This window comes from Dendrobium catenatum, unplaced genomic scaffold (assembly GCF_001605985.2).
Source record: "Dendrobium catenatum unplaced genomic scaffold, ASM160598v2 fragScaff_scaffold_450, whole genome shotgun sequence".
NCBI classification, from domain to species: Eukaryota; Viridiplantae; Streptophyta; class Magnoliopsida; order Asparagales; family Orchidaceae; genus Dendrobium; species Dendrobium catenatum.
The window spans coordinates 411,328-431,822 of record NW_021318912.1 but is presented as its reverse complement, the minus strand read 5'-3'; the positions used below and the strand labels follow the sequence as shown (position 1 = coordinate 431,822).

Sequence of the window (20,495 nt, the reverse complement as noted above, 5' to 3'; positions counted from 1 at the left end):
CAATTGTTTTCACCTTTTTCAATTCCTAATAAGCATTTTTCAGAATATCGTATGCTTGAATAGTGGTGGTAATCTTAGCGAACATCGTATATGTTGAATCATTTATTTGTTCATATATAAATTTAATATATTTCATCCTTTTCTAAATCTCTAAGAGAGCATCTCCTTATTGATTGGTGAGTTCAACTTCTTAGAGCTTCATATAGCCTTCACAAATAACTTTTCAAATATTCTGTGATCTAGGAAAAATCTTCATTTAAGTGCTACAATTTTTATAATTGTTATATGGTTGTATAAGATTGTTGTTAGATATGATCAAGCTTTGATGCTACTTATAAATTTGGAGAGATATAATGGCGACCAACACAAATTGACAAGTAAATAAAATTAAAATTTAGAGATACTATTAGGCTCATATAGCTTGAAGTGCATTCCAAAATGATCTTATGGGTAGATATATATTTTATGGATAATAAGGAAACAAGTCTTTCATGACCTTCTAATTTATCACAAAATTAATAACAAAGTTCATTTTGTGACCTGAGGTTAGGGATATATATAGTTTATGATACGTAATTGACTTGGCAATTATAGTTAGTTTAGTCAGTGAAAGGATAACTGTCAATGGGCTAGATTGCGTGCGAGTGATGAAGGTTTGACTAGGATGGAGGTCTAACAAATTAAGATGAATGTAGTGGCGTGTGAATGAAGAAGATGTGAGAGAAAGAGAGTGAGGAGTAAAGAACTACATGCTTGTAAGCTAGCTAGCTAGCATGTACTTAAGAGGTGGAATCACAAATGATCAAGAGAAGATCTGACGTGAGCTATCGATTGAGTGATGATGACAGAGAATGTTCGCTAGGGAGTTGTAATGTAAAAGGAAGCTACAACAACATAGATAGAAGAGGCGAGAGCAAAATGAAATCACGACAATTGCAGAATCAATTTATAAAGGGTTTGTTACCAATCTCAACAACGGGTTACAAATAAACAGTACTCTTACAGTGATTGAGATTTTTAGATATCATACAACTCTAAATTACAAGTTATATTATAATCCTGCAGATGTATTAATCTAAAATTAACATTGACTTTTAGTATGTTCAAAACTCTTTATATACTCCATATTTAGACACATTCATGAAGAATTTTAAGCCTTGAAATTTTTTAAATGTAATCAAATATTTATTTCCAAGAATTCTCCCCTCTTACATTACACACACCTTTATTTAGCAATTACTGCATCCTATAAAAGCAGCCGTAGAAATGTTAAAGGAGCCATCACACTTTCTTAGATTCAACAGCTTCATAACCTCTCATATTGAATGATTGGAGGCCACATGGCCTCATATTACACGTAGCAGTAGCTTCGGAGTGATGGCCTATCCGCCTCAGCCATTGAAACTCTCTCAAAATAACTGAACATAAAAATTATTTGAGATCTTTTTGTTCTATATGGATAAATAATTTAATAAGAAAAGTACTATTTGAGAAGAGTTTTAGCTAATTCTTTTAATAAAAAATGATTTAATTTGAATTTAAATATAAATTAAAACATAATAGTTTGTATTTGTAGAAGAATGTTGTAAGTTGTTATGGATAAAATAATTTTTATAAAATTGTAATCAAATAGAAAATATAATTGTGATAGGAAAAGTAAAGCATTATGAAAGATCTCAGCCTTAAATTTACACGTTCCTCCGTAGATCTTGAGTCTGGAGATGACTTTATTAGTGGGAGTTAGAGAGAGAGAGAGTGAGATAGGAAGATGGTGATTGCTGATGAATTGATTTACATTCGCATGCAAACTATGATCTTTAGATGCGACAGCAATGGATGAAGCAGTGAAGGCTTATTTGTAGAGAGAGAAGGCCTTTCAAGTTGAGGCTGGGGGGGGGAGATATAAAGGAAGATCTATCTTGATGTAAAGGCGCAAGTGGGATGTTTAGTAGGTGAAGGACCACTCCTTAAAGAAGAGTGAATGATAGCTACTCAAGGCAAAGCAGATGCACAACTCGAGGAACTCTTCTCTCTCTCTCTCTCTCTCTTTCTGATCTGCAACTTGAGCCTTCGCTGGCTCTCTTGGGATGTTTTTGTTTTTCTAGTGAGAATATTGATCAGCGAAGCTATTTACGATTTGCGCTTGAAGAGGGAGGCACTTGGCATTTTCAAGGTTCAAACTGTTATGTCAAAATATTCGGCTGGAATTGGAATGTCTTTAAAAAGGAAATATACAGTTGTAGGAGGGCTGTTAAAGGGCTGCTTACCTAAAGTAGGATCCAGTAAAATCTATAAATTAAGGCTTGGTTTGGGATGACTGGTTTTTTGCTTCTTAAAGTAACGTTTTAGTGTAAAAATTTAAAATTTTTACTAAAAAGTTGCTTTAAAAAACAACAAAAAAGCAGTCCCAAGGCTTCATTTAGGATTGATTTTTTACTGCTTTGTAAAGCTACATTTTAGTACAAAAATCTCATGAAATCAGAGAAAAATTAGTGTTCTAAAGCTATCCCAAATGGAGCCTATGATTTAGAATATGATTGGGATAGCTTACTCCTTGCAATATTTTTCAGATTGAGTCAAGGTTGGGCTCTCTAATGGAATGTTTAACCAATCCATTCTGGATCGATCGAATTGGTACGAAAGTTTGTAATATGGAAAAACCACGAAAAACATGGCTTATCTGAATAGCCGTGGAAGTTGTAAAAGTTGTACCTTTGACAAGAAATAAACATTTAAAAAGATAATTAGAATGTACTATCTTCTTTCTCATTTCGAGTATATGATTCGGGAGAAAAGGGAAATAACAAAGGAGTTTGAATCATACCGTATTTATAGTTTCATTTAGCTCTTGATTTTTTGTTGATTTCTCTAATTAGCTTTCAAAATATTCTTATGATGGAAAGTTGGTTTTCTTTAATCATAATTGGTTAATTTTTTAAAAAGAATGTATTTATAATATTCATAAAAACTTTCAAAAGAAATTCTTTCCCCATAATAGTTCTACAATCACTTTTACAAAATACTACACCCATATCAAACAGATCTTTAAAATATGAAAAACTATTTAAAGATTTTTTATTAGAAAATGAAGAATGTTTTTAGATAAAAACAATGTATTACAAATCAGCTAATTTGGATTTAAGCTAAATTTTGCTGAACTCCTGCAATGAATAGGTACCAAACAGCCCCTTTTTTGGAGCTGATATTTATTTAGTTTTTCTTCGCTATCTTTTGGAATTACACCTATTTAGTCTTATTCAAACAAAATCCTTGAATCTTTCTTATAGCATGTGATATCACTGCAGGACTATCATATCCTGTTATTACTCACATTTGATTATTATAAAAAATATATAATAAATACAAATCTCATTTTGGCCAGTTGGTTGCGAATTTAGGCTACCAACTAAAAGATTTTAAGTTCAAATTTTGCGTATGCGATGTGTTTTTGAATTTGCGTTACTTGATCTAAATGTCCCAAACAAATATATAAGATGTGAATAATAGCTAGAGCTATTGGCTTGCATTTGCGGAGAAATTGTGCTTAAAAAAATTGCAAAGTTTTAATATTTTCATGTTTTTTATAAAATATTTATTTTGTAGATTATATACAAATATGTTAATTAATATTTTATTATTTTATTATGTATTTCGCAAAATCTATGTTCATTATATTTGAATTTGTCTGAAATTATATATATTTTTATATGTTAGGTGAGTGTCATGTGCCAATATTTTAAGCCCATCCAAACAAAAATTGGTATATGATCATAATTAAGTGTGCTCAAGAATAAATTAGTTCCTTTAAAGTAATTTAGGAAATGTTTGCGACATTTATTTCATTATTTAATTTTTTAAACCTTGGTTATAATTTTATTTGGCTATTATTTTTTCGTTGCTTTCAAAAAAAAAAAAAATTTTTTGTGGTAAGAAGCTACATTTTATTCTCAGGCTTCATTTGACACAGCTTTCTTACTGTTTTATGAAGCAGTATCATAATATAAAATTTTTGTATTTGATAGTTCCTTCATAAAACGGTAAAAAAATTATCCAAAACGAACCTTAATATTGCTAATAAGTAGTAACGATAAGAAATTTGTTGTCCGACTTTTTCAAAAAAGTATATATTGGTATACCTATTGCAGCTTTAAGCAAAATTAATTTCTTCACAATAACCTTTACAAAAACTATGGCTGTTCAAAACAGACCACAAGTATTCGTTTGTAGCAATTGTCTTACTATTTTTGCAGAAGCTTTAATTATGGCACAAAAAATTCTTGAAATAAACGAAAAAATTAGAGCAAAAAATTATCCCAAATGAAATGTGGAAGGCTTTCTTAATGCTTCTTGAAGAAGATGAAACAAGGATAAGACAGAGCCGAAGAAGCTATAAGTAAAAATAATTCTTATTTCATTTTAGGTGAACAGGTACAGTACTTATAGCAGAAGGTAAAAGCCTTGGTTCTTGAGAGCCAATGATAAAATGACACCTAAGCATCTATTTAATAAATACAATTATTTATTTATCTTGATATTCTAATATGCCCCTGCAAACTGATGGGTCTTGAGAGACAGTCAGTTTGGATCTAAGCAAAATAAATCTTGGAGTAGATAATGCTTTGGTGAAGATATCGACGGTTTGATCAATTGTGTTAATAGGTAGAAGCCGAACATGGTTCTGCTGGATATGGTCCCTAATGAACTTTTGATCAATCTCTATGTGCTTCGTACGAGCATGAAAAATCGGATTGTTGGCTAACGCAATTGCGGAAGTATTATCACAGAACATGTCTGTTGGGTTGGATTGTGGAAGACCGAAATCAGATAGCAGCCTTCTAAGCCAGATAATGTCCGCTGTTAGAGATGCTAACGCGCGGTATTCAGATTCTGTCGAGGATCGGGCTACTGTTTGTTGCTTTTTCACCGTCCAGGATATGAGATTGTCGCCAAGAAATGAGCAAAATCCGGATGTTGATTTGCGAGAGTTGGGATATCCAGCCCAATCGGCATCTGAAAAAGATGTGAGAACTAAGTTAGTTTTATGGATTGGAATTCCAAAATCAAGTGTACCTTTGATGTAACGAAGGAGCTTCTTGAGCATGAAGGCGTGCTGCTGTTGAGGAGCTTGCATGTGTTGAGAGAGCTGATTTACACTGTATGCTATGTCTGGTCTTGTAAGCGTTAAGTACTAAAGAGAACTTGTTATGCGTCTGTATAAAGAAGGATCTAAAAGTTTAGAATCAGTTACCAGTTTTTCTGGTAGTTTTGTGCATGTTGGATTGACCACTGGATTACAATTTATGAGATCTGCTTGCTGGAGAATTGAAGTGGCGTACTGACGTTGGGAAAGAAAGTAAGACTGAGCTTGTTTATCGATTTTGATCCCAAGGAAATCATGAATAGGCCCGAGGTGTTTCATCGAAATTTTTTGATCAAGTTGAGCTATGACGCTGTCAATGGCCCGAGGATATGATCCGATTATAAGTATATCATACAAATATACAAGGAGGTATATGTGGTAGATTTGATGATGAAGTATGAACAAGGACTGATCTGCCGAACTAGAATGAAAACCAATGGAAATTAAAAAATCAGTGAAAGTATTATACCATTGACGCGGGGCTTGTTTTAGTCCATAAATTTCTTTGTGAAGTTGACAGACGTGAGTAGGATGTTCTGTGTCCTCAAAACCTCTAGGTTGAGCCATAAAGACTTGTTCGGAGAGCTGTCCATGAAGAAACGCGTTTGCGATGTCCAATTGGTGTATCTGACAATTTTTAGAAATAGCAAGAGCAAGCATAATTCGAATAGTAGGAAGTTTGGATACCGGAGCAAACGTCTCAGTGTAGTCTAATCCATATTCTTGTCTATTTCCTTGTGCCACTAGTCTGGCTTTGTATTTTGCAATGGATCCATCGCTATTGAGTTTTGTCCGATAAGTCCAGCGGCATCCAAGAATTTGAGTCTTGGATGTATTAGGTACTAAACTCCAAGTGCCCTGTTGTTGTAAAGCCATGAATTCGTTTGCCATAGAAGTGCGCCATTGAGGATACTGAGATGCTTCAATGTAGCTGGTTGGTGCAGTAGGGGGATCAGAATTCTGGGAGTGGATTAAGTTCAGGCGATTAACGTGTTTTAGAGAGCTAGCGTGAGTACGCGTGATCATATGATGTTTCAGATGAGTGGGGATGCAATGACTGGGACCTTGGCTTGTGCTGGCTAACGGTATAGGTGAACTGCTTTGCAGCGGTGTCAAGACTGGAGCATTGGATGAGGTAGGTCTTTGTGTGGTAGTGTGATTGGTCTTAATTATGGGCAAAGGGTGTTGATACATGGGTACAAGAACTCTAGGTGGAGTTGGCATTGAGCTAATCTGATCTCTGTTTTGATTACTGTCTGGAGAAGCTCGAAACGGAAACAAGTCTTCCTGAAATGTACAATGTAGAGAGTAAGCAATTTTATTAGTAATGATATCGAAACATTTGTACCCTTTATATATTTCAGAGTAGCCGAGCAAAACACAAGGTTTGGCTTTGTTTTGCAATTTGTGACGATTGTGTGAGGGAGAGAGCGGATAACTTGCACATCCAAACGTCTGAAGATGTGCATATTCAGGTTGACGTTTATGCAGCAGTTCAAACGGAGATTTGTTGTTGGTGTTATTGGAGGGCATCCGGTTTATCAGGTAGACAGATGTGAGAGATGCTTCCGGCCAGTGCTTATACGGGACCGAGGCTGTGTTAAGAAGCGTCCTTGTCGTTTCTATAATATGTCTGTGCTTGCGTTCCGCTACCCCGTTTTGTTTCGGCGTATATGGACAGGAAACCTGATGACTGATACCCTGACTGACAAGAAACTGAGAGAATTGGTTATTTATAAATTCCTTACCACCATCAGTGCGTTAAGTTTTAATATGTTGAGACATATATTTTTCAAGTTGGTTCTTAAAATTAACAAAAGTAGTGAAAACGTCAGATTTTTTATGGAGAGGAAAAATCCATGTGAACCTAGTGTGATCGTCAACAAATATAACGTAATACTTGTAACCTTGAACAGAATCGACCGGGGTAGGACCCCACACATCATAATGAATTAAAGACAATACAGTATTCTGTCTGTTATGAGATTTAGAAAAGACAAGTTTATGTCCTTTGGACAATTTGGAAGAAGTACAAGAATCAGATTTAGGTAAAATATGCAAGCAAGGATTACATTTCGCTATAGTTATAAGAATGTGGTCAGTTGGATGACTAAGACGGTCATGCCAAGGAATGGTCCGATGGTTCTGGATAACGAGAGCTTTCTGCTGAGGAGAAGCTTTTGGCTGATGGACAGGATATAGCCCCCTTTCACATGGTCCTTGGAAGAGTAACTGATGTGTCTTCAAATCCTTAAAATAGAAACCATTTGGATCAAATGTTATTGCAATATTATTGTCTTTGGTAAGTTTAAATATAGATAATAAATAGAATTTCAAAGAAGGTGTATGAAAGATTTGAGATAGAGTGAGCTTACGAGAGGGAGTCGGTAACAGACCTGTACCAGTATTGGCGATGTTAACCAATCTTTCGTCGCCAACTGTAATGGTGTCCGATCCCTGATATGAGGAGGCAGTGGACAGAGCTTCGAAAGAATTTGTGAGGTGGGATGTTGATTCGGAGTCTAAGTACCAGTTGGTCGACTGATTGTCATTGTGGGTAACCAGCGCCGTGTTATTAGTCAAAGCCGATTGATTGATGTATGTTGGATCAAGGCGATGCCAGCAAGAAGAAGCTGCGTGACCTTTCTTGGAACATATTTGGCAAATGACATTAGAGTTTGGATTTGCCTGCGATCTAGAGGCAGTGTTTCGGTAGTTCCGGTTTCGGGATCGTCTGCCTCTGCCCCTAGGTGTGAATAAGGCAGTCTGGGGATCCGGTGTAGGAGCAGAACAAGCATTGTCGGAAGCCATGTTGATCTCTTCACTGAGTAAAAGTGGGTATAACTGATCAAGATTGATCGGTGTAAGCATGGTCCAAATGGCAGTCTTGAATGACTGGTATGAGGGTGGGAGTTCATTGAGGATGTAAAGAATTACATCCTCACTGTCAACGGAAGAGCCAGATGCAGTAATCTGATCGACTAGAGACTTGATTTCAGTCAAATACTGTGTGATTGTCTGATTTTTGAGGGAAATATTGTGAAGAGAGTTTTTCAATTGGATTACTTTTGAGCGATTGGAGGATTGAAATCTTGTTTCTAAGGTAGACCAGATTTCAACAGTGGATGTAATATTCACAACATAGGGAAGTATTGAGGTAGAGATAGTGGAGCAAAGAGCAGCGGTAAGATTTTGATCCGTGAGGATCCATTGAGGGGATTGAGGATTAGAAGTCTGGTTTTCACCGGTTTGAGAAAGAACATTCGGTGAAGAAGATGAATAAGGTTCAAGGAATTTTTTAAACCTATTTGCCCTGAAGATTTTGGCGATTTGAGCTCGCCAGATCGGGTAGTTGTCGGTTTGAAGTTGGAGATGAACGAGAGTGCGCAGGTTAGCAACTACGAACTTTAGAGTCGGAGGGATGAGAAGATCGGAGGAGTCATCCCCATCCAGTTGCTCTCCAGGATTAGAGTTTTCGGAACTCATGCTGAAGGGAGGTACTAGGCCTCTGATACCATGAAGAAGATGAAACAAGGATAAGACAGAGCCGAAGAAGTTAGAAGTAAAAACAAATCTTATTTCATTTTAGGCGAACATGTACAGTACTTATAGCAGAAGGTAAAAGCCTTGGTTCTTGAGAGCCAATGATAAAATGACACCTAAGCATCAAAAAATCTCCTCACAATATGATATGTCCTTAATGCTCATGATAATGAGTAGATCGTCCCTAAAATCATCCCAAGAAAATTTACTAGAAGAACTAGAAGTTGCCTAAGTGGGTTAAGCTAACTCGTGAGCTAGTTCGGATTTGACGTGATAAATGACATTATTAGAAAATTGTCAATTACCGGTGGATATGTCCAGTTACTAGAGGTTTTTAAATTTTTCGGTTGTCACTTGACCATCGAAACGCTGCTGGTATTGAGTAAATTTCTTGTAGTGTGACTCATGACCCAAGTTTATTGAGCAAATGAGTCAAACTTGAGCCAGTCCTAACTCGGCTCTGTTATCTCACATGCATGCTCTTTTAAATATATTAATATAAAATATACTTAAAATATACTAACATTCATGATTTGGAGGACAAAGTTATTGAATTTACAAATTATATCTTACTTTCTAATATTAAGTAATTATTATTATTATTTCTAATTTCTCATTCTTTTTATCATTTTATTATAATAATTCCTTGAATAATAATCAATTAATATCGTTCATTATAAATGAGCCGATTCGTGAACCGGCTCGACTTTGTAGAACACAGCTCGATCTGAGCTCAAACTCGATTATTAAATCAAGCTCGAGCTCAAAACAAGGGTGACTAAAACTCGACTCGACTAGTTTACACCGCTTAGAATGAACCAAATATCATCCCTTAAGGCCATTAGAAATTAATTTCGTCCCATTATGCTAATTCTCGTGATACCATCCTCCAACCTAATTTTAAGCTTATTTATTTGGTAGAATAAACATTTTAATTCAATTCATAATTGTTTTTCAAAAAAATTATTTTAAATCAATACTTTACAAAATTAAACTTATCTTAAATTATTTTATTAATTTAATGTTGAACGACCATCCTTCCCAAAATAAATGTGACAGTTGAGTTGCTCATTTTATATTCATAATTGTTGTCCCTATGATTGTGTTTATAGACGGCTGTCAACCACCTATCTTTACTTATAAGGGATGATGATAGGCGCAATAAATGTTGATACCATGGTCCCATTTTTCTCACAATTAATCTTATACAAGAACAATATTGTGCTTTATCAGATAAAGTTGTTTTAAATAGATGCTCAACTCATACAAAATGCCATATTACTACACATAACATTATAGGATTTGTTTTATAACTTAAAATATTTAATGTTTACATTTAGTTGATAAGCATCATATGTATTGAGAAATAAAATATATTTTTTTTTTTTTACTTAAGTTTTACTCTCTGGAAGCATCTAATTTAGCATCATAAAATTTAGTTGAAAAGGCCGTTTAGTTTGCTAAATTGAAATGTAGGGTGCAAAGATTGTAATTTATTTGAAATATTCAGAGTTGTCAGGTTGAGTATAAAATAAATGTGGATGATATTTCTTTTATTTATTTTAATGTCCGTTGAAGTATAATGAATGGAATATAAGGCTTTAGATGGTGGCTGGCAGTCAGTGATTGATGAAATGTACAATAGCAGAGGTGGTGGTGGCAAGCGGCAAAGACAACAACAATAGAAAACAGTGGCTGATGGTGCCTAGTGAACAGTGGGGAAATGGCAACTATGGCAATGGTGGTGGCTGATGAAACAGGCGCAAGAAAGGAGAAGATGGAAAGAAAACCAGAGAGATTGTATTTCTTGTATATCCTATTACAACCTATTACATAGCTTATATAGACAGTGGATAAAAGAGTTTCAAGAATAGTACAGCTGACGTGGCCAAATTACAAAAATAGACATACATTTTTAATGTTCCTTGGCAGCTCCCCTCAAATTAACCATTTTGGGAACAAATGGTTAATTTGGATCTTAGAGTTTGGAAGCGATTAACCGGAAGAGATTTAGTGAGAATATCCGCTACTTGATCAATGGTGGAAATGTGATGTATCGAAATATGACCTTTGCGGATATGATGCTGATGAAATGATAGTCGATTTCGATGTGTTTCGTCCTTGCGTGAAATACCGGGTTGTTAGCCAGTGCTATTGTAGACGTGTTGTCACAGTATATCACAGTTGAGGAATTTTGCGGAATGCCGAGATCTTCAGCTAAGCGGCGAATCCACAGGATGTCCGATGTTGCAGAGGACAACGACCGGTACTCAGCTTCGGTGGAGGATCGTGCTACCGTCGTTTACTTCTTAACCGACCATGAGACCAAATTCGGACCTAAAAACGTGCAGAATCCTGATATGGATTTCCTGTCGTCGGCATTCGCAGCCCAGTCTGCGTCAGTGTAAGACCGGAGTTGCATAGAACCTGCCTTTAGCGGTAAGCCGTAGTGCAGAGATCCTTTGAGATAGCGAAGAATGCGCTTAAGAGCAAGGAAGTCGCCATTCCTCGGTTGGTGCATGTGTTGACAGACGGAATTAGTAGCGAACGCGATATCGGGTCTTGTGATCGAAAGGTATTGCAGCGAGCCCGCTAGTTTCCTGAACAACTGTGGATCATGGAACGGTTGAGCGTCGAACAAGGATGGCGGATGGGATGAAGCCGGAGACGTTGCTGGTTTGCAGTCCGTGAAACCTGCACTAGCGAGCAAATCCTGTGCGTAATGTGATTGACAAAGGAAGTAACCGTATGTAGTTTTGATAACCTGAATGCCGAGAAAAACTGAAATCTCGCCCAGTTGCTTCAGGCTAAATTCCGACTGGAGTCGATTCAGAACGAGCTGAATGTGATCGTCGTTATTTCCTGTAATTAGAATGTCGTCAACATATATTAAAACAAGTGTATGAATGTGATTTTGATGAAAAGTTAGAAGGGATGGATCAGCTTTGCTGAACGCAAACCCAAGGCGAAGCAGGAAATCTGTGAGCGTCTGAAACCATTGACGTGGTGACTGCCGTAGACCATAGATAGATTTATGTAGTCGACACACGTGATTGGGATGTTTTGAGTCCTCAAACCCCTGCGGTTGCCTCATGTAAACTTCATCTTGCAAGTCACCGTGGAGAAATGAGTTTGAAACATCCAATTGGGTGATTTTCCATTGGTTGTTTAATGCTACAGCTAACAACATGCGAATGGTAACCATCTTGTCAACTGGACTGAACGTCTCGGTGAAATTTACACCGAATTCCTGAGAGCATCCTTGAGCGACAAGTCGGGCTTTGTAGCGGTCAAGTTGTCCATTTGGAAGTAATTTTGTTTTAAAGGTCCATTTGCAACCGATGAGAGGTTTGTCCGGCGGTAATGGAACGAGGGACCAAGTACCCTGTTTTTGCAATGCTAGGAACTCATCCGACATAGCCAAGCGCCAACGGCTGTGTTTGGAAGCCTCATTATATGAAGACGGTGTGGTATTCGTGTTTTGAACAGCTGATAGTGTGAAGATCTGTTTTGGTTTTGTGATGCCGGACCGAAGACGAGTTTGCATTGGATGCCGAGCTGGTTGCAAGGTGGTTGATGAAGAGGCAGCATGAATCTCAGGTGGCGTGACCACAGACGGAGGAATACAGTGAGACGGGTCAGGGGCAATATTTGTATTGACGTTGTGCTGTTTGAATTGAACCTTGGAGGTGGGAACCAGAAGCGACGGGGGTATATATCCTGCACTGGATTCATTTGATTTGTTAATATTCGATGATATAAAGGGAAAAGTGTTCTCATAGAATACCACATGTCGCGAGATGTAGAGACGATTTTGAGGAATTTGAAGACATCGATAGCCCTTATGATAGCTTGAATATCCCAAGAACACGCAAACCTGAGATCTAGGAGATAGTTTATGCTTTGCGTAAGGTTTTGTCCACGGGAAGCAAAGGCAACCGAATGTTCGAAGATGAGAATAAGATGCTTGACGTCCGTGAAGACGATAATACGGTGTCTGATCATTTATTGCGGACGATGGTAGGCGATTCACGAGGTAGTTGGCTGTAGATACAGCTTCGGCCCAGAAAGATGCTGGGAGTTGAGCAGCATGAAGGAGTGTTCTGGTGAGGTCAAGAAGATGTCTATTCTTTCGTTCGGCAATACCGTTCTGCTCCGGTGTGTGCGGGCAACTCATTTGATGAGTAATGCCATTCTGTTCAAGATAAGAGCGAAACCCGTGGCTGTTGTATTCCCCACCGCCATCCGACCTTAGAATTTGTATTTTGGAGTTAAATTTGTTATTAACTAAATTGCAGAAATGTTGAAATTTCGGTAAAACTTCATCTTTTGTTTGAAGCAAATAAAGCCAAGTGAATCTGGAAAAATCGTCAGTAAATGTAACATAAAATCGGAAGCCAGTGAAGGAACAAGTTGGAGCCGGACCCCAAACGTCCGAGTGGACGAGCTGGAACGGTTTATTACAAACAGAATTACACAAAGGAAAGACTAGTTTATGACTCTTGGACACATTACAAGAGACACACACAGAGGTAGGAGAAGGAAACATAATATCGGGATCAATTTTAGATAGTAATTGAAGTTTTCGGCCGTGAGGATGACCAAGACGAGCGTGCCACATCATCTTGCGGGATGCAGACGTTGTGAGCTCGGCCATGTTGCAGCGGACGGGAGCTTTAATGTGGTAAAGACCATTGCGTTTGGGACCTCGGAGAAGCACCCTGTTGTCCTGAAGATTCTTGATAATAAATTCATTAGCCGTAAAAGATATTGAAACATTGTTATCGGAAACAAGACTGGAAACGGAGAGAAGATTGTTAGTAAGCGATGGAACATGATAAATTTTATTAAGATAAAGCTTACTCTGAGACTCGGGCAGCGGCAGTAATCCTTGCCCCGAGTTTTGTATAGAAAGATTGCTACCATTGGCAGTAGAGATGGAATCGAAGCCGGTATATGGTGCTGACTGGTGAAGATTCGTTGCGTCAGCCGTTAGGTGAGAAGAAGCCCCAGAATCTAATATCCAGTCGTTCGTTGCTGCAAATTGTTGTTGCGCTGAGAGAGCCCGAGAGTTGGTAGGAGGGGCGTAGTTCAAGTTTTGACGGTGCCAGCAGTTCACGGCGGTATGACCGATCTTTCCGCAGATTTGACAAACCGGGCGAGGTTGTTGAGGGCGAGCAGAATTTTGCGCATCGGAGGTTTGTTGTAGACGATCAACCTGCTGTGATCGAGAATTGGAAAATTTACCGCGTGATTTGTTCGGACGCCCGCTGTAGTTGCTGGACCGACTGGTAAACAAAGCCGTAGTGTCGGAATGATGACTTTCTTGAGCCAGTTGATGTTGAATATTGATTTCTTCACTACTAAGGAGCGAATAAAGATCATCGAGGCTGATTGGTTGAAACGAGGTTCTTATCGCAGTTTTGAACGAGTTGTAACTGGCGGGAAGGCCATTTAAAATGTACAGTACAATATCTTCAGTGTCTACCGTTGAACCAGCCGCCGCGATGGTTTCCACCAGTTTCTTGATATGATCAAGATATTGTTGCATAGTTTGGTCGGCCATCCTGATCTGGTGAAGCTCATTTTTGAGCTGGATGATGCGAGAGCGGTTTGTTGGTTGGAGGCGGCGCTCTAATGTAAGCCAGATGTCATGGGCTGTGTGTAAAGTAATGACGTACGGTAGAATGCTCGGAGAAATTGTGGACAGAAGAGCCGAAACGAGATTTCTATCAATCAAACGCCAGCGATTTTGAGCAGAAGCGTCGGAGTCGGGAGGACAGGGGACCGTGCCGGAGAGATGACCGTCATACCCATTGGCGGCGAAATGTTGATTGAGCTGAAGCTTCCAGATAGGATAATTTTCGGTAGTGAGAATAGTGGGAACAAGATTCTTGATATTGGAAATTAAGAATTTGAGATGGATGGGAATGGCAAGATCGGTGTCTTGGCCGGAAATGGTGGAGTGTTGCCGGTGAGACCCGACCGAAACTTCGTCACCCATAGAAAGAGAGGGGACGGGATGAGCCGAGCGGAAGAGAGGAGAGAGGAGAGAGGAAGAAAAAAAAATGCTGTAGAGCTTAGAGCTCTGATACCATGATGAAACAGGAGCAAGATTGGAGAAGATGGAAAGAAAACCAGAGAAGTTGTATTCCTTGTATGTTCTATTACAACCTATTACAAAGCATTATATAGACAGTGGGTAAAAGAAATTCAAGAAGAGTACAGCTGACGTGGCCAAAGTACCAAAATAGAAATACATTTTAATGTTCCTTGACAGACAGTTGGTCATTCCAGCTCTATTTAGAATGGGCATTGCATAGTGATGTTGATGCAGAAATATTTCATTGTCTGAATGGTGTACTTGTAAGCCAAGGAACGTGTGAAGGCTTCCAAGATTTTTGACCGCAAACTGTTTTTGCAGATCATGAAGTAAGTTGAAACCAATAAGAGAATCATTTCCCATAAGTAAGATATCATCTATATAGATAAGTATGTAGAGTGTAATACCATAATTTGAATAATAGAGTACGGAATGATCAGCTGTACTAAATTGGAAACCCCAAGTAACTAAGTAGTCAATGAATGTGGAGAACCATTGTCTAGGTGCCTGCTTAAGACCATAGATTTCTTTGTTTAACTTGCAAACATGTTTAGGATAGGTAGTGTCAATAAATCCTTTTGGTTGCTCCATGTAGACTTTATTAGTTAATGAACCATGCAAAAATGCATTTGAGAAATCTAATTGCGTTATAGTCCAATTATTGTGAAGAGAGACAGTGAGAAAAAACTCTTATAGTCTGAAATTTAGCTACTGGACTTTCAAAGAAATCAAATTCATACTCTTATTTGTAGCCTTGAGCCACCAAGCGAGCCTTGTATCTAGCAATGGTGCCATCATCATTAAGTTTGGTTTTATATAACCATTTGTTGCCCAAGATATTATAGTTGGATTTGGGAGGTACAAGAGTCCATGTACCCTGTTGTTGAAGTGCTTGGAATTCAGCCGACATTGCATTGCGCCAGTTTGGACTTTTGACAGCTTGGTTGTTGCAGGTGGGATCAGAAGGCTTATGTGTTAGATGGAGGAGATTAAATATGGATCTGGATTTTAAATGACATGTCTGTATCCTGGTGGTCATAAGGTGAGTTTTGGCAAGAGGTAGCGGTGGAGTTGGATTAGATGAGGTGGCTGTAGATGGTGTGTTGGAAGAGGCAGTTCTGTTGAAAGTAGTGGATTGACTAGTGGATGGAGAAGGTGGGAATGAAGAACTGGGAGGTATTGAAGGAGAAACTGGCGTTATTGGAACGAGAGTGAGAGGGGGAGGATTAGATGTAGGTGAAGGAGTTTCAGTGGGATTTGAAGACATGTCGTTTTTGAATGGAAATATGTGTTCTTGGAATTGAACATTGATAGCTGTTATAACCTTGCCTGTAAGAATATTAAGACATAGATACCCCTTAGATGCCAGAGCATAACTAAGAAACACAGATTTCAGAGCTTTGGGGGCAAGCTTGTGAGTTTTGTGAGGAAGAAGAGGGTAGCATTGACAGCCAAAAACTTTTAAAAATTTGTAATTTTGTGCTGTATTGTAAAGTAGCTCAAGTGGTGACTTATCTTTGGTATTTGGAGAAGGTAGTATGTTTATTAAATAAACATCGGTAAGCACAACATACAACCAGAGGTTATAAGGTAAGTTGGCATCAATTAATCAGAGTTCGAGTAGTTTCAATTATATGACAATATTTTTTCTTGGCCAAACCATTTTGCTGAGGGGTGTAGGGACAACTGAATTGTTGTTAAATACCATGAGCTCTTAAATAGTTTTGAAACAATTTACTTGTAAATTCTGTTCTAGAATCTGATCTGATTGAAATTGATAAAGTTCTGAAAAGTTTCAGACTTTTGACGCATTGGAAACACCCATGTATACCGAGAAAACTCATCAATGAAGATAACATAGTAACAAAATCCATTAATTGAAGATATTGGGGAGGGACCCCATACATAAGAGTGAACTATTTGAAGAGGTTTAGAAACAGTGGAAGTAGATAAAGTGAAACTATTGCGATGACATTTAAACTGATAACAAGAACTACAAGGGCTACAAACATTTTTAAAAGAAATAAAAGGATTCCAAGCACGTATAATAGTTGAAGCGTTGGAGTTAGGATGTCCAAGTCTCTTGTGCCAAAGAGTTGATGAGGTAGGTATATTTGTAGAGGTGCTGGTGGTGATGAATGCATTAGAGACTGGATAGAGTCTATTATGGTAGCGACCTTGAAGGAGAGTTGAATGATTCTTCAAATCCTTAATTTGAAAACCATTAGAGTAAAAAACAATTGAGCAGTTGTTGTTGGAAGTGAGTTGTTTAACAAAGATAATATTATGGGTAAGATTAGGAACAAAGTATAGAGGATGAAGGAGGAGCTTACATGAGGGTGTAGGTAACAGTCCTTGTCCAGTGGCAGCAATGGGCAAGCTCTGTCTTCCAACTGTTATCTGATTTTGGCCATGGTATGGTAAGGCTGAGGACAGTTGCGATGCATCAGAAGTTAGATGCTGTGAGGCTCCTGTATCAAGATACCAGTCAGTAGTTGAAGGGTTTGTAGTAGCCGTGCATTTTACTGTGGTTGATATTTCAGATCAATCCTGTACCAACAGTTGGCTGCAGAGTGTCCACGACGAGTACAAATTTGACATTCAATAATACGATTGAATGTTCGGCCTCCTCTCCTAGTGTTTCTTCCACCACGATTGTAAGGTCGAGAGCGCATTGATGATGAACGACTTCGTGCACGACCTATGGAAGTGTAAAGAGCTGCTGGTGGATCAGATGTTGCAGTTATGTGGGTTTCACGCAGAGTTTCAACTGTCAAATTAATCTCCTCACTACATAACAATGAATACAAGTCATCTAAGCTCAGAGGTTGTAGAGTTGTGCGTATGGAAGTCTTAAATGCATTGTAAGTAGCATGCAATCTATTGAGAGTATAAAGTATTATATCTTATGTATCCAAACTACTTCCAACAACATTTATATCATCCACTTTGGACTTGACGAGCGACAAGTATTGAGTCACTGTCATCTCTTTCATTGTAATATGGTGAAGCTCATTTTTGAGCTGAAGTATGCGGGATCTGTTGGTTGATTGTAATCTCTTCTCTATGGTTAACCAAACAACATGAGTGGTCTCCAAATTTAACACAGGGAAGAAGAGAAGGGGTAATAACAGAATATAATGCTGATGTTAAATTCTGATCAATAAGTTGCCATAATGCAAACTCAGCATTAGGTGTTGAAATTTGATCAGAATTTCAGATATATTTTAGCGGTGCAGTCGCTGTTCCATCCAGAAAACCATAAAATCCATTGACTTGAAAGACCTTTATTACCTGAGCTCTCCACATATGATGATTTTCAGTAGTCAAATTCTTGATATTGTTCATGAAAAATTTTAGGGAGGAAGGGATTTGAGTTTCTTGGAGATGAGTATACTTGGATCCAGCTGCTAACGTTGATGCTGTAGATGACATTGTTGGAGATGTCATCGGAAACGGAATAGATGAAATAAGATTGAGAAGTCGTAAGACTAGAGCTCTGATAACATGTAGAAAACCTGCATACAGAACAAGTAAAAAGAGCAAACGAATGCAAATGAAAGTAGAGGAGGTTTTAGAAAGATAAAACTCCAAAGGCATTTGTAATTCATTGCATAAAAAACAGAGAAGCTATAGTCGAGACTTTAAATAGAATTAGAGCTGTGCATCATAATGAAGGCTGGCCGTTGATCATCATGAAGGGCTATGATTTCTTTAGGTAGTTGTTTTTGCAGGAGATGTTGGCATTCTCTGCTGCAGCCGTTAGTGGAGTTGTGCTGCTCATCATTTGTGGTCCCCGTTGTATTTGATATTCTAACAATAAGCAAAGCTTCATCAGATGATAATGCTTAATATGTCTACTGCGTTTTTGTTTTTTTTTATACATTGCTGCTTCTGATCTTCATCTTAGATCCTTAAAGTATGTTCAGTCAAGCATAGGAACCTAATCTCAGTTTTTCTCTACCTGTTTATGCTTAGGTATGCTCTCGAGGGTGATCCATATGGGCATGACTGGGTTGCTCCAGAGTGCGATGTATCCATCAGGACAGGTTGGTTTTGGCATAGCTCAGAGAATCCCAAATCTCCCATGACCCTACTTGACATATACTACACTTCAGTGGGCAGAAACTGTCTCCTGATACTAAATGTTCCCCCAAATTCATCTGGCCTCATATCCGATGAAGACATTCAGGCTCTTCAGAATTTTACTGCAATGCGACACACCATTTTCTCACAAAATTTGGCTAAGGATGCCATTGTTTCTGCTAGCAGTACACGAGGTGGTCCTGATGAATCTCATTTCAGCCCTTCCAACGTAATTGAAGAAGGTATTTACTCTTATTGGGCTCCTGATGAGTTCCAAGCTACCTGGACATTAATCCTAGACCTCGGACAATCCATTTCCTTCAATGTTTTGCAAGCCCAGGAGCCTATTCAAATGGGGCAGCGGGTCGTTGAGTTCCATGCTGATGTTCTCAAGGAAGGGGAGTGGGAAATAATAGCAAATGGCACAACCATTGGATATAAAAGGCTTCTACTATTTCCTATTGTAAAAGCTCAGTTTCTAAGGTTTGTTGTTGATAAATCTCGTGCTGATCCACTCATATCCTATCTGGGCATATATTTTGACCCCTTCTCCCCATCACATAATCTACTTAGTACAAGCAGAAGGTCTTCTTTCAACAATATCAGAGATCTCGATCTAAGAGCCTCTAAAAATTCTAGCCGTGTGTCTGTTATTTAGTTTTATTTGGGGCAGCTTTCTTACTGCTTCTTAAAACAACTTTGTAGTATAAAAATTTAAATTTTTGTATTAAAAGACTGTTTTAAGAATCAATAAGAAAGCCGTACCAAACTAAGTCTTAGTTTGTAAGCATGATTCGCTCCAGTGGAACTTGGTCTCTTACATTTCATATTCTATGACTCAGTGCAAGAATGCCAATAAGATCGATAACCTCTTTTGAGGTTCCTTCTCTTCAGTCACAGGTAAAATCCATGTTATTCAGATTCATACAAAATATGTTTGTTTATTTTGCTTCTTTGTTCACAATTAAGCTCTGAAAATGTGTTCATAAGGCCAGATTTGTGGCTCAATGTTTGTTTCTGCAATATTTTGAGTAATAAATCTCTAGTTTTCATATGGGTTTTTATTTGTTCTGGGATACGGTTCAGGTTGGAAATTAATAACCTTTATATTTGCTGTCTTTTTCTTTCTGTTGATGTTGTGGCGAGAAGACTTGACAAGCCAAGGCATCACGACTCGGGAGCTATTCTAGTGCTTTTTTTTGCATTTTTTACTACTGTTATTGTGAGTTGTTTCTCTGATAGATTGAGACTTAGGCTTCGTTTGGACGGTTTTTTTACTGCTTCTTAAAGTAACTTTTTAGTATAAAAATTAAAATTTTGTTAGCTTTCTCAGAAAGCTGCTTTAAAAGCAGTAAGAAAGCCGTCTCAAATGAAGATTTAGTTTGAGACAATTTTTTTTACTACAATTTTTTATACTAAAAAGCAATTTGAAAAATATAGTAAGAAAGCTGTCTCAAATGAAGCCTAAGGTTTCGTTTGAGACGACTTTCTTACTGCTTTTCAAAACAACTTTGTAGTACAAAAATTTTATATTTTGTACTAGAAAGTTGCTTTGACAAACAGTAAGAAAGCTGTCTTGTTTGGGACAACTTTCTTACCGCTTTCTAAAACAATTTAAAAAAA

At 37.9% G+C, this 20,495-nt stretch overlaps 1 protein-coding gene across 1 annotated transcript; it reads left to right on the top strand.

Annotated features, from left to right (window-relative positions):
* The first annotated feature begins 18,740 nt into the window (after positions 1 to 18,740).
* LOC110093546 (putative alpha-L-fucosidase 1) lies at positions 18,741 to 19,926 on the top strand. Its single transcript, XM_020818464.2, has one exon. The coding sequence runs from the start codon at positions 18,757 to 18,759 to the stop codon at positions 19,528 to 19,530; it is 774 nt and encodes a 257-aa protein (XP_020674123.1). The 5' UTR covers positions 18,741 to 18,756; the 3' UTR covers positions 19,531 to 19,926.
* Positions 19,927 to 20,495: the final 569 nt, after the last annotated feature.